Source organism: Rhynchophorus ferrugineus, unplaced genomic scaffold, assembly GCF_030347505.1.
Source record: "Rhynchophorus ferrugineus isolate W39M unplaced genomic scaffold, kcgeb_rfMv2 rfM6, whole genome shotgun sequence".
Lineage (NCBI taxonomy): Eukaryota > Metazoa > Arthropoda > Insecta > Coleoptera > Curculionidae > Rhynchophorus > Rhynchophorus ferrugineus.
Genome location: NW_027472585.1, coordinates 43,230,131 through 43,246,294, shown reverse-complemented (window position 1 = coordinate 43,246,294; position 16,164 = coordinate 43,230,131). Strand labels below are relative to the sequence as shown.

Genomic DNA, 16,164 nt, shown 5'->3' with positions numbered 1-16,164 from the left:
ATAAGTATATAAGTGTATACCTGAATTATAAATAAAATGTAGTAATAATCTAATTTATAATTAGGATTGTACTAAGCGTATCTAATAAAGATGTTATAAAAGAATATATTACAATATCTACATAAGGATAATGTACAATTCCCCAATTATTGTCCTTGAAATTATAAGTAAAACAAAAGAATCCAAGCAAAATTAATATTGAGTAATTAGAATTACTAATTAGATTAGATTGACATTTAATGGTATCTTAAATATGTTAAATCATGTCTAAAAACAAATTTGGTCAAAAAGCTTCTCTTATAACAATTTTATAAGATTCTGTGATTAAAATTAAACTATAAAATTACAATTTGTACATTCTGATTACAATAAATAAAGTTCAAGTATGCCAAGCCTTAGTGTGTCATCACATGTATGTAGTTTCAAACTTCTTATCTCTATTGAAGTTATTATCAATTATGCAAAAGTAACTCTTTTGAAACGCTGTCAGTTCTATTTGAAATGGCATCTGTTCATAAAATGTTCATTTAAAAAAGTCACTGCTACAAATGCAAGGCATCCAAACAACAGCATCCAGTCTCCATCCAGAATTTCTCTTGTTGAATCCTAGTTTCATATATTTTTGTCTTATTTCTTTTTTATATGATTAATAGCACAAACTAATTTTATAACTATGAAATATGAATTAAATGGTACAATAAAATCAAAACAAGGCAACAATTTAGCGGGAAAAAATAAGGATTTATTTTTGATTTTGATATGCTGTGTTGTTACAGTTTAAATTTGGAAGAAAAACGTCGCAGATAAAAGGGAACGAGTTGACCACAGTTAAAGACGTACAGAATTGAATTTATTTTTGCTTAAATTGGACGAAATTGGAAAATAACCGCAATTTTCTTGGTGATTCTCTTGGCCAACTGAGTATATCAGCGTTTTAAGGAAGCGACGGATATGATCGTAAGCCTCTATTGGCTTCTTAGAGTCTTAGCCGCATTTACGTATTCGGTTATCCGGTATCAGCAGGAAACTCTGACGTGTGTACGGCAGTTTATACAGAATATCTTTTCTCTGGCCTCCTCCTCTATAGAGTTACGCTTAGTGTCCTCAGGAAGCAGGCATGTATAGTTAGATCAGAGTATTTTATCTTGAACATAAATAAATAAATATCTGTTTTCATGTTTTTAACATTGGAAGAATGTCAATATAATTAAAATATATACAAATTTCATTTCATTCCATCTATTATTTACAGTAGCTTTAGTGAAATAACTCTTGTATTTTGTTCTTGTAAGACGTTGTTGGATTGATGAAGCTTATCATCCGAGTAAGCAGTAGTCAACTAAAGCTGCCCAAGTAACGTTTGATGAAAAATGGATTTATGTCGAAAATCAAATGCGATCCAAGCAAAATCATGGTTATATTCTGGCGAACCAGGCTATTAATAAAGCTGCTGACAACGAAAGAGTAGTTTGAATAGGGCATTGAACGAAGAACGTCCACATGACGCCCAAATTAATGAATAGTCGATTTTGCAGCATGGTATACAGGAAAATCAGTCAGAGAACTATTGAAATCACTTGGATGGAAAGTTTTATAGCACCCGCCTTATTTCCCAGACCTGGCTCCATTCGACTACCACCTTTTCAATCAATGGGGCATGCGCTTGCAGAACAGTACTTGGTCGATTTCTAAGCAGTTAAAGAAGGATACGCTGGATGAATAGTTTAGGACAATGGAGAAACTATTCTTGTGGAATGGTAACCACAAACTGCCTGAGAGGTCGGCAAAAAATATAGAATCAACACCTGGTAAAGGCCAAAAATTGACCCACAGATCTGGAGAGAGATATTTTTATATTATATCTACTGCTTCGAATACACGGAATGATTACTTGCTACTTGTTATGACTAGTAATTATAAAAATAATTGATAATCAAGTCCAGCTTGTGTATTTCTTCAAACTTGCTACGAAATGGAGGATTGCTACCGATTAGAGTTCATACAGTTAAATCAAATGGTATCAAAACTAACTCATATTAATTCAAACATCTAGAAAATTGTTCCCATAACTCCATATTAATTTTATAATTAATTTAAAATTATTATCAACAGAAATGAGGACCATCGAATCTATGTATTGCTACAAATTATTTTATTCCGTTTCGAGCAGATATATCTGCGAACAATCCCCATCCGACGAAAAATCGAAAAATCCAGGAAGAGCCCCTGAGATAAGCCTTTATTGGCCGAGCACTCGATGTTCAATTATTTTTGAGTAGGTGTTTATATGGCGGAAAGATGAAGTTCGATTGTTATTCCGAGACTGATCCAATCATCGGAAATGCTTCTTTTAATGACACTGGTCTGTTGGGGGAAGAATCACTCGATTTTTCAGAGGCGTAGTTGTGTGTTCCCTTTTTTTTTTCGGCAACATCTAAGTTATTAGTAGAAATGTAAATAGTAAATTGTGTAAGAAGTAACTGTACATGTATTTAAGAGTAATTATGAATACACTTAATCGCCTAATGATATAAATTATATTATACTGATACACAAACTTTGTTTGTCAACAAAGATTGATATTACCCCGAAATTTGCTTTTATTTAAGAACAATTATAATGAAAAATTTGACGCCTTCATTTTGAAAATCAAAGGTCTCCAACCAAAATGGCATCTATTGAACAAAAATACAATCACTGTCACTAATTACTGAACAATTCATTAAAGCTTTATTTTAGTTAATATTTGTTATAGCAATCTAACAAATTAACACTAATAAGCTGTTTGTTTTACCCTAGTTTGCTACGGTCTAAAATTACAAATACTAGTTCTATGATAGACACTTTGAGCTTAATGTCCATGTCACTGCTTGTAATATGTACTGAATTTGACTTACAACTGCACTGCATTTTCCTCTATTTAATCTTCTGACTTGTCATCTTTATCTATGAGCTGGAGAGCCTCACTATTGATGTACTGATGGAGCAGTTATTCATGTCTCGATAACTTATCGACAGTTTCTACTCTGAGTTACTTATGAAACACGTCAATACAGTACCGGAGTACCTGGCTTTGGAATCTTTGTATGATGTTTCTATTGCTTTCCTTGGTACAACTTCAGAGTGCAATACCATAGTTCCACACTGGTTTCAAGAGTTGTTGGTAAAGCAACAGCTTATTATAACCGGACAATTTCTATCCGATAACCAGTAGGTTTTTTTTTCAGCTCGAGTTCTTGATCATAGAGAGAAAAAACCTAATACCAACATACCATTTTATGTTTATTAACAAGCATTCATGAACTGACCAGGTCCACAGAATATTAGATGTTATTGGAAAAGCCTACGAAAGTAAAAATGTATGCTCAGCTATATTCTTAGATGTAGCACAAGCCTTCGAGAGGGTTTGACATGAAGGCCTTGTTCATAAGCGATAGAAAATGTTACCAAAAAACCATACCGAACTACTAAAATCGTACATTACAGCCAGAATATTTAGAGTTAAACAAAAAGAAGCTTACTCTACAATAAAAGAATGTAAAGTAGGTGTACCACAAGGAACTGTCCTGGGGCCAATGCTTTATCTACTTTACACTTGTGATATAACACATATGGAGAATATTATGATGATTTCTTTTGCTGATGATACTACGATTATAGCTGTCGGAGACAATAGTGAAGAGGCCACTCGAAAATTACAACAGGCAAGTGACAATATAAATAATTAGACACAATCTTTGGAAATAAAAATTAACGAAAATAAATCTGTGGATGTCCACTTCATACTATCTATCTATCTAAGCAAAATACAAATGTTTCAGAATAAAGTCCTGAGAAGTATTTTGGGCGCACCCGAATACTACAGACTACCTACATCGAGACCATCAGATACCCACAGTCAGTCAAGAAATCAAGAGAATTGCAAGAGAACATGAGGAAAGACTCCATTCTCATGAGAATATTAAAATATTGCAACTTTTGGATACCACCAGGGTAGGACACAGAATCAGAGTTGAAACACACATTGTGTCGTGAGGTACAAACATTACATATATATATATATATATATATATATATATATATATATATATATTTATTTATAATATATATATATATATATATATATATATATATTTATTTATAATATATATATATATATATATATATATATATATATATATATATATATTTAGGCCCACATAAATATTTTACTAATTTAGAAGTTTACTTCGAAATAGTTAAATATCTAAACATCGAATAATAAAGATGGTGAAGTTTATTTATTTTTTTAATTACAAATAAACAACATTACCAAATACTTAATTAATTATTCATAATGAAACAATAACATATGGAATAGACTAATATTAGGCCAATTAATTAGCTGATGTTTGTTTTATTAATTACAATATCAATTATTCGCTACTGTAAATCAATGTTTTCGATTAATTAAAACTCTACCAGTCTGATAATGTTTAATTACTGTATATCGATATTGTGTAATCGAAATATTCATATACTGTACGACTGTTCACTGAGTATCAAAATGTATCTATGATTTATATATATGTATATATATATATATATATATATATATATATATGTGTGATAAACAGTATTATATATTTTAAATAACTAAACAACCATAGATAAATTCAAGTGAAAATTCCACAGGACTGAATCGACAGATTCATTTCTGCTTTTAAATAGTTTATATGAATAACTTTCAAATATAACATACTATATTGGTTTTATAACTAATATATAAGGTGAGGCAAAATTCCCGCTACTATTTTGATTGCTCCAAAAAAAAAAGCTAAGGAAATTTGGTTTTCATAAAAAGTTTACCATGTCTTTAAATTTTTTTCTCGTTATGATTGAAAAATCATATCGGCGAAATGGTGACCGCGATTCGCTATGCAAATTTTTGCTTTTTTAAGGCATTTTTCCTTTTTTAAACCCCATAATAGAAAGTTTGGTGCACTTAAATCCGAATATATGGCTGTCCATGCTAAGGCGCCACTTCGCGAAATTAGTCATCGTGGAAGAATGTCATTCGAATTGAACGATCTGTGTGTGCTGTGGCCCTATCTTGCTGCAACCGCATGTCCTCTAGTCCTTGCTCTTCTATTTCAGGCACAAGAATATTTCGAATCATGTCTTGGTACCGTTCAGCAGTAACAGTAACAGCAACACCTTCGTCATTTTCAAAAAATAACAACCAATGAAGTTTCCAGCATGAATACTATACCATACAGTTATTTTTAGTGGATGCAATGATGTTTCATGAATTAATTGAGGATTTTGTATTCCCCAAAACTGACTGTTCTATTTACGACCTTAGGATTGCATTACTGTACTCAATTCGTTCATCAGGATCTCTCGGTAGCACGTTTTGGACTGATTGAATTTTGTATGGGAACATTTTCAAATCAGTTTCAAAATTCGCCTTAAACTAGGCGCATAAATGTGTAACTGGGAACCAAATATCCTAATTGATGTTTCTGGAGACTGCATTACGTGACCTGCGTTGTCTTTCAGAACGAGACCTGTGCGTTCTCGTACCCTACTGTAGAAAATTCGCATATAAACGATAAATTGTAGTTTTGTGAGGCACTGGACGATTAGGATATTTTTAACGCCATTTGCGCTGAATGGCAATAATAGAACAATTATTTTCAATAAATATTACCACTATTTCTTCTCGTTTTTGTGGCGTTTATTTACTCATCATAAAATTGGGACGTCTACACAATGCAACGGTAAGGGCCAAACTGAGCCGAATGTCACGTAACCAAGATGGCGCAACAATCAAAAGTTACAAATACCTTGTCTTGGAATGTCTACATATTATTTTTATTGCTTTGGCTGGGAAAACACCATACGTCCACGCTAGTTTCGAGATTTGGTAAAGCAAAAACTTGTCATATACCGACAGGGTTTAGCATTAAGTATCATGCCAAGATATTTAATTGCGCACGAATCAATATGACTAGAATATCACCTAAAGTTTCGAGATAGTTATGAATTAATTTAGATGACGCATAACTTAAACAGCTATATTTCTGAAATTAATTTATATTTTGAAAAATCCTCTTAAGGGTGTATTCTTAAGGATTAATTTTTGAAAGCACGACAAAAAAGCGATTTTTCGTCACATTTCCACGCCCTTAGGAAACCCGAGAACTTTACCCCTATATCCTCGAAACAAGGGATATCAACGGTCGGAGGAGAAGTATTGTAAATATTCGGTCTCGTTCCGAAACACATCACAAAAGCACTTTACATGATTCAAAATACGTTGTTCGAGAATAAATTATTACCATTGTTCGCGAGTCATCTCAGACCGAAAGGAAAACAGAGGCCCGCAGACCCAGTTTATTTTATAGTCGAAATAAAAGCGACAAAGTGATTAATAGAAACAGAAGTCGGCTGACACTTGTCTTGGAGGGTTTGAGAAATTACCGATCCCCATGTTTGAACGTTGAGCGGCGGCAAACGACTTCTAGGGATGGGGATGGGGCCGAGAGAGCGAGGGGATGGTTTCGATATGTTTTTTTTTTCTCGGGGATCGACACTTTTTAGACGCGTTTAACTGACACGGTTCAGTGGTCGGTGACGGTCTTTAGGCCGCATGAAATAAATTGATTGGCAGTGTGTTCGAGTGGCGATCTGTTGGATCTGCGGAACCAACATATGCTCGATCCGGGAGGGTTGAGGGGGCCGAGTAATTCCGGCAACGGCACTCAATAAATTATGAGCGCGGCTTGCCGTACGGAATAACTGATGCGAAAATAAAAGGACACTTTTGTAAGGAGCAAGCCTCAGTTTAGTACGTCGTAAAGTTCGGGGTTTGCGGTTTGATCAGGACGACAAATTGAAAGTCAGTGGCGTGCGTAAATCGGGAGCGATACGAACTAAAATGTTGCTTTGCTCTAATTTCTAATTTGTTTCAGAATTTTGGCTCAATATTTAGTCCTCCCGATAAAAAAGTCAATAAATATCATCGACATTGGCAAATTTAGTTTGCCAAAGCATATAAAGCGTTTCAAACTCGCTGATTTTCCCTCTCGTTTTACTAATAAGCAATACTCTAGTTAAAAACAGAGGGAATAAAGTTTGATGCGTTCGAATATGTAACCTAATCGACGATAAATTTCGATTTGTGTTAATACTGGTAACACTGATATCATATATCTTCAAATAACATTATGTCAACAAAATTATTCATACAATAGTACATATTTATATTAACGATAATAAGCAAAGGATACAAACGTTGTTTTGGCCCATGTTTCGATATACTTCAATCTTCAAATCCATTAAATAATCAGTGTCAAGAATTGATTACTTCTCTAATCAGTTACTCTGAACAGGGACGGGATAACGGGGACCCCCACTTACCACTAAAATGCTTTAGAGAGACTAGTATTTATACTATTATATATCTACTTGATGCAGTTTTATTGGAAATATTTTTATCGTATTACAGCTGCACTTACACAAGTTACACCACCAGTATAAGTTAATACTGGAAAGGTATAAAAACAGTGAGAATAACAGTTTCTTCGATATAAACATAACTGAAAACAATTATTTCAGCGAAAAAAGTTAGTCTGATAATTATCCATAAAAATGTACACATAGGTAGCTCTTTGAGGGATATTAAAATAGTTATCCCTTCATACACTGCTAGAAGATATCGGATTTAAATGGTGTCTAAGATATCCCACGAAGAAGGCCGATGGAACTTCCAGGCGTTGCTTTGAAAATAATCCAATTTTTAAAAGTATACAATCAACGTAAGGAAGATTCCTTATATAATTTCATATTCCTAGATGAAATATGTATATTTCAAAATGAAACACTCGGCTATTTTGACAAGAAAATAACAATAACAGCGTAATAACAACAAAAGTTAATGGAAATAGGAAAGAGTTGTAATATGATTATATTAGGCTTTATTAGTCATAATAGTTTTTTTTTTAATTACTTACAGAACCGGTTCTGGTTTGGTCCAGGAATGGTTTTATTCCTGGAGCATAGTTAGTGTGTTCCTCCACGCTCAAGGGCGACTGCCATGAAGAATGTTCCGATTACTTAATTATATGCTATCTAAACTGTTTGTAATTCTCAACCATATTTCCATACCCGAGTAGTACCTGATGCACCTAATGTGACTCATGATTGGTTGGTCAGATTGGTCAAACTCCCTACCACATGAATTATAAAAACCTGCTTTTGGAACTTCTCTACCACATCTCTTCTGTCCTGCTCACATCTTGTAATATAACATTTCTCTTAGTATTTACGTATGTAATGTATGTGTGGCGACCGCCACGACCCTTTAGGCCACCACCAATTCACCATCAACAACTACAAAGGTTGGCAGCGCCGGTGGATTGGTACCATGCAGTTCTGGAGTATAAAAGGCCATCAGGACGACGTGTCGCTCTTTTTTCTTATCACCGTCCCCCTGTAACAGTACCACTTCCACAGCGCTACCGTACTTCCTTCACCTTAACCTAATATCCTGTCAATCCTCCCATCGACCACATGTATCAATCGTAAGTTAAAATAAACAACTTTGATTCAACCAGTGTTTTTAGTTCCCGTGCAAATTCCTTCCAAAAATAGTAGTGAGTGTTCTGATAAATAATCGCAGCGCCAGCCACACATTTCGACCGACCGACCGACCCGACGAACATTCCTACAATTGGTGACCCCGACGTGATCAAAGTGCCTAACAGGTAAATCAACTCAACATAAGCCACTCGACAGGTGCTTGACACGTGCGTGGAAGGATAGCACGAGGAACAGAACTCATCAACATCACGTGGTCGACGACATCCCACAAGACTAGCCTGATGGACGAAAACCACAGAAGCCCATCATGTATACCAGCAACACATGAGCACCCTCGCATCACGAAACGGGACACGTAACACATTTACAGGTACCCTCAAACAAAGCTAAACGCCTCAAGACGAACGACGTCCTGCTACAGCTCCGATAGCAGCTGATCCCGTAAAACTCCTCGCTCAGGTTGGGATCCCCATCTCATCAGCAGTCCCCGGGCGTTTGTTTGCGTAATTGCGGGTGCATTCCGGAACTTGCACCACATATAGGTACGTTCCACGGTTGTTCCACTAGGAGGGGAGTTATGTGGCGACCGCCACGACCCTTTAGGCCACCACCAATTCACCATCAACAACTACAAAGGTTGGCAGCGCCGGTGGATTGGTACCATGCAGTTCTCGAGTAAGGCCATCAGGACGACGTCTCGCTCTTTTTTCTTATCACCGTCCCCCTGTAACAGTACCACTTCCACAGCGCTACCGTATTTCCTTCACCTTAACCTAATATCCTGTCAATCCTCCCATCGACCACATGTATCAATCGTAAGTTAAAATAAACAACTTTGATTAAACCAGTGTTTTTAGTTCCCGTGCAAATTCCTTCCAAAAATAGTAGTGAGTGTTCTGATAAATAATCGCAGCGGCAGCCACACATTTCAACCGACCGACCGACCCGACGAACATTCCTACATATGTATATATATATATATATATATATATATATATATATATATATATATATATATATATATATAATAGTAATAATTCCTTCCCAGTAGAATGACAGGATATTATTCACGTCTTTGTTGACACAGTCGTCCAACAAAAGCAGCACTTCAGAATTTTTAGCCTGAGGTTTCGAAACGAGAGGCCTTTGTCTTCCCTTATCGCGCGCCTCACTAGCCAAACAACATTTGCCGTCTGACTGTTTACCTTTTCTCTATTCGTTCGCTACCATACTTTTAATAAATACCGAGACGAAAAAAATACACCCGTTTTGCATCTAGATTAAAATGTAAACGTAATTAACAACCCACTTACCTTGCGTTTTGTGGGCCGACGCTTTTCGCTTCGTACGAGGAACTGGCCGATATGGCGTGGTCTGGAATTCTTCCTTCTTCCATCCCCAGAGCTGATCTACATTCACCTGAAAGGAGACAGACAGTAATAAAGTTTTTATCGAATTTGGTAAAAAAAAATATTCGATCATCAAAGCGGTTAGATTTCATCAAACCTCACATATAGTTCAGATCTGAACCTATGTGATTGCTGTTAGTAAAAAGATTAGTAAAAGCAAAATCGAAACAAACAAATAAATTAATTATTTTTGCGTTGGTATGGTTGTAAATTTGTGTTTGAGCTTGCTCAGAGAAAATAGAGCCGGGTGAGACCGCCAGAACCATGATTCGGAGCCCATGTTAGGGATGTGGTGCCCAATAGGGTGTCCAGTTAATATAAACCCTTGTTAATAAAAAGGAGACTACAATATAAGAAAAATACAAAGTAAAATATAGTTTCAAAATTTAATAAAAAATAATTCGATAAATAATTAAAACTAAACCAAACCAAATATGCTTCGACGGTTTTTTAAAAATATATAGTTTAAAAAAAATATTTTTTTTATAAATTATAAAATAAGTGACATATATAGCACATACAAAGCACTAAGAATTGCGGATTAAGGGATGAGTTTCGTTACGGTGGATTATTTTTTGAATTCTAATGTTAATTAAACTTAAAAGTTAAAGAAAAATATTGAAGTATTCAGTCTTATTTGATATATATTTTTTATATATACTTTTACGCTTTATTTAAATCTATATAACAATTATTTTATATTATCTAACCTACAAACAATTGTGGCTGTTTAGTTAACTGTAGTTTAAGTCCTTCAACAATAATTTTATTTTATAAAGTTATTTTTCCTTCATTATTTTGTTAACATTAATATTTTGTTTTGTTCGACTCGACATAAACCAAAACTTAAATTTGATGTGGCAACAGTGCATTACATATTAATGACGTGCATTAGTTGTATTATTGGAAGGACTATTTTAGATTATATCAGATTTTTAAATAAATTTTCTCATAAAAAGGGCTCTCAAAAATATTTTGAACCATAGTTATTACTTAGCACAACCAATATTCGTTAAATTTCAATACAATTCGAACAAATTTTAGATTACTAGGCATTCTGTGTTATAGAAAATACATCGTTCTCTAGGTAAAATTACAGGCCGTAGAGGAAAACAGTGTTGTTCCACGAATTTGCTATCATTTAGAGGTTTCTACAATACATTTTCTTAATTCCATTATCAGGACCTAATTAATTTATTACCCTCGTTTAACAGAAGGCGTATTATTAAACATCCTTAGTTGTATAACCCCCAACCCAGAGTAATAAAATTACCAACTTCAGTGGCGTAGATATTTTTTGGTTTTTTATATAATTATATTTTAGCGTTTCAATAAATTTACCAAACTCATAAAAACAACAAATGACGCAATTAATAAAACAAAATCATATATAGATAATAACGGTCCCGTGTTTTACGGATATTACGAAAAAGTTGAAATAACATTTCATCAAGAATTCTAATCAAAATGGCAATTTACAAAATATACAAAAGGGCAATATTTCCAATTTTCGCGTTTCGCTATTAAATTGAATTTGGCCGTTTGCTATAATCGTATTTCGCAAATAAAATTATTAATAATTTATAATTAATACATCAAATGTTTCCACTATGTGCGTTAATTAATGTTAAAACGGAGAACTATACGAAATTGTATTAGTTCGTTTGTGATGAAAAAGTGTCCATTATTTCGAAGTGGATAGAAAAAAAATTGAGAAAAATTCATTATCTGGTACGGGAAAGTATCGGTTTTAATTAATTTATTTGTTAAAACGTTAATTAAAGGAGAACTGTACCTAATTCTCAATTTAAAAGTATATCGGCACAAGCTTATATAACGAAATAAATTTTATTTTCTTAAAATAATAATTAATATATTATTAGCTATGAATTGAATATTTGTACAAGAGTGACCACCATGGAGAAATGAACCATAACTTGTTTTTATAGTGGGTTGACAATCAGCTTTTAAAAGATTTTGGAGGATCCATCGGTTATTGTTATGGACAATGCACGATATTATAGTACACTGGTGGAGATGATCCTAACGAGTGCATCAACAAAGGCTGCAATTAAGGAATAGCTTAAAGTGCACAAAGTCTTCCTCCTTATCACTGCATATTTAATCCAAATGAGTTGATATGGGGTATTGCAAAAAGTTATTTCAAGAGACATGCAGGCCGAAAAGGATGTTTAAACCAGAACTGTCTGGATTTATAGAAAGAATCATTGTCGACAATAACACCTTCGGTTTGGATGAGCTGGAACAGACTCATTGAAGAGGAAATTGACAAATGGTGGAATCGTCAGCAAGTTTTAGAAAGATTGGAAATAATCAGCTTATTCACTTGAGTAGTTATTCTGAAAGTGACAGTGATTGAATAAAACTTTATAAATATTGGTTTATAATTCAATGCTGACAATTACCACGACAGGGTGATGACAGACTAAGACCACTATATAATTAATATATTTTAACCGCAGGAAAATGTATTATACAGTGCGAAAGCTTTATATTCATGTGCGTAATTGTTCAAGATATAACATATATGAGCATTTAATTAAAATGTGTGAAGCGAGACAGAATGGTAACTGTTTTGCAGATATAGCAAATTTATTAAGGAGAATGCAGTGATTAAATCTAATTTTATCAAGAAAGAATATATGCAGGTAGAAACAGAATAAACTGGAGAAATAGAGTAATATCATTGAGTTGTTAATTATATGGATTAAGCCTTTATACCACTAAATAAAAAAACGAGACCAGAACTTTACCTATACTATTGTGGAAAAAAGTTTAATGTAAATATAATAGAACAACTCTAACCTATAAATTATTGTAGCTGTATAATTATTATAGTTTTAAATTCTTCGATAATATATGCGTTGGATGTACTATAATGTTAAAATAACTTATATTAGATAACATTTTTATTTCATTATTTTATTTAGATTAAGATTTTGATAGTTGATACAGCAACATTGTGACGCCTTGACATCATCAACTCAGATCACGTGGGTTCACTGCTGTTTTGAATAGACTTCAGATATTACGCCAAAAGTGTTATTTAAACACTTATTTGTTATTAACTACAAAGACACATATAAAATACAAAAATAAAATAGATAAATATAAAAATGAGCCCTTGGCACGTGGAATTTTATTATGCAAAATTTAAAGGATAAAATAAATTTATCCTGTAATTCAAAATCCGATAGAACGATTTAAAATAATACACCTATTATTTAATTTAAATTAAAAAATATGCGAACAAAAAATTAGTTTCTTGTTAATGTATTAGAAGTTTCATTTTTCATGACCTTTCTCTTTCAATTATTATTATCCATAGATAAAACCCATTATATCTAGAAACATAAAAAGAGGATGAAGCGATCCGTGGGCATGTTAAAGATATCTAGAATTCCAACGGCCATTCTATATTAGATGTCTGTCCAGAAAGGTCTTTAGGTCAAAATTTAGCACAAGATAATAAGGGTTGTCGTTTAGAAAGCTCTCCGAATAATTAGCCTCATCGTTTCAGGGCAAAAGGTATTTTGGATAACGACCAGATAGATTGGTCAGATAAAACATCATATAACCTAATGGCTTTCTGAAAACGACGTTTTTCTTTAAAGAAACGTTGGCGATGAAAGTGACGTGGATTTAGATCGCTATTTATCATTAATTAATGATGGAAATTGCTAATAAGTTACTTCGGGGCCGGTTTAATATTCTTTAATAATGGTATTGCTGGCTATAGAGTTTTGGAAAGGGTTTGAATACTGCGCACTATTCTAGATATTTTTATTTTTTTACAAGGTTTCTATCATTAAAGTGATATGTACGAGTTTCATCATCTATTAGCAAAGCTGATATTATATAGAAATTGGAGTTTTTGTTGATTCGTCATCATCATCAATTCACAGTTGATGATTGGCGCCAACTATTTTGGCATCGGAAAATGTTGGTTTGCTATTTTTCAGATCGGTACTTCCCTCAAAAAGTCGATTTCTTTATGGAAGTCTGTGATAAATTTAGGCACCTTTCACACTACAGACATTGTCCCAACCATGTCCATTGTAAACTGCGACTCTGAATTTATTCCTCTACTGTGAACTGATTATCCCATTTTAAATGAAGAACTTGACATCTAGTCCAATGTCAAAGAATAAGCTCACTGTGCAAGTCTTTTAATCATACAGAAAGTTTGCCAATATAAACGTGGATTTTAATATTGATTATAATATACGCAAGAATTGTGAAAACTAATGGGTAGAATATAATATTCCATTAACATCATGAAGACATATAGCGCTCAGTGCTAATTACCAACCACAATATAACATCAGTTCAAAGGGAAGACTTGCGAGCCATTGGAATAGTTGAAAGTGTCATTGAGATCAAGTTCGATGGACAAGAAATCGTTTTCAGATAACCAGATTAATCTGATTAAATCTGCAGTTTATCTGTAAGCCACCCTTCACAATCAATATAAACACAAGTAATATAAATTGCTACTAGTTATTATATTTTATTAACAAGTCTGTATACTTGTTCAATGGAATGATCTTTTTTTTACTATTATACAATTGAGCCTAGTAATATACAGTTTCTCAAGAACTTTTAAAATTATCGGCAATAGATTTATAGACCGATAGGACATCTTCTGGAGCTTTAACTGGTTTGAGAATCATTATTATTGGAACTAATTTCCAAATGCTAGGACCATAATGAGTTCGCTATATAGCATTAAAAATGAATCCTGGGAATGGTTTGAAGAAAATTTTTAAATACTCTGACAAGATGTCGGCATTTTCTTTATTCTTTCTAGCCCAGTTCTTTCCATCATATTGAAAACGCTGTGAAAAAAATATTTCGTAATCATACCATTTTTAAATTAGTCCATTTATTCTACTATGAGTGTAATATGATTAATTTAACATATTGTATTATTCCCGTTGTTTTGTTGCAACATTATTGTGAAAACATTGGATAAAAAGGAATTTTGTATGTTGATAAAATATTGCTTTTTGAAGGACAAAATACAGTTGAAGTAAAAGTCTAGACACTGCTTCAGGAAAATGAACCATCAAAGATTGGTACGCTAAATTTAGACGTGGTGAAATGAGCACCGAAGATGGTGAACTCCGTGGATACCCAAAAAAGATTGTTACCGACAAAACCATCTAAAAAATCCACAAAATGATTTTCAATGACCGTAAATTGAAATTGAATGAAATAGCAGACACTCTAAATATATCAACTGAACGTGTACAATATATCATTCATGAATATTTAGCTATGAGAAAGTTTTATGCAAAGTGGGTGCCGTGCAAGCTCTCTTTTAACCAAAAACAACGATGAGTTGATGATTCGGAGCAGTGTTTGAAGATGATCAAGCGTAATTAACTCGAGTTTACTTGTCGATATCTGACAACGGATGAAACGTGGCTCCATAATTTTATTCCGAAGTCCATTCGACATTTATCCGAGTGCACTGCACACGATTAACCCGCTCCAAAAAACTTTCTGCGTGGGAAAACACAATAGTCCGCTGGCAAGTTTATGGCGTCTGTATTTTGGGATGCGCACGGAATAATTTTTATTGACTACCTTGAAAAAAGAATAGGGATTGAAGGAAAAAGGATTGATCAACAGCGACTATTGCATAGTATTATTGGACCGCTTGAAGGACGAAATCGCCGAATAACGGCCATATTTGAAGAAAAAGAAGGTGCTGCTTCACCAAGACAATGCACCGTGTCACAGGTCAGTGAAAATGGTAGCAAAAATCCACGAATTAGGCTTCGAATTGCTTCCTCATGCACACTATTCTCCAGATCTCAAAAGAATTCTCGCAAAGAAAAATCATTAAATCAAAACCATTTTTTCAAAATACAGTTTTCATTGTGTAACATAGAAAGTAAAGGTCATACGAAAATCGCTATACTACCGTTCGATTTAGCGTAAAATTCTCTACAATACTTGTAATTTTCATTAAACTGCGATTATTTCAACGAAAGTGGCAACAGAAAAATTGAAAATGACAAAAAATCGTGAATTTTCACGACTAAATGTATGGAAAAAGTGTTTAAAATATTTACCTCACGGATAAAGTTAAAACGGTCAAAACATATGTATTTTGGGATGAAAGAAACGAAAATCCAGG

At 33.6% G+C, this 16,164-nt stretch overlaps 1 protein-coding gene across 1 annotated transcript in view; it reads right to left on the bottom strand.

Annotated features, from left to right (window-relative positions):
* The window catches only part of LOC143197969 (discoidin domain-containing receptor 2), a 623,414-nt gene that overhangs the window by 379,068 nt on the left and 228,182 nt on the right, over positions 1-16,164 (bottom strand). Inside the window, exon 3 of the mRNA XM_076406850.1 lies at positions 9,900-10,005. Coding sequence (XP_076262965.1) covers positions 9,900-10,005 — 106 coding nt within the window. The remainder of the gene's footprint in view (positions 1-9,899; positions 10,006-16,164) is intronic.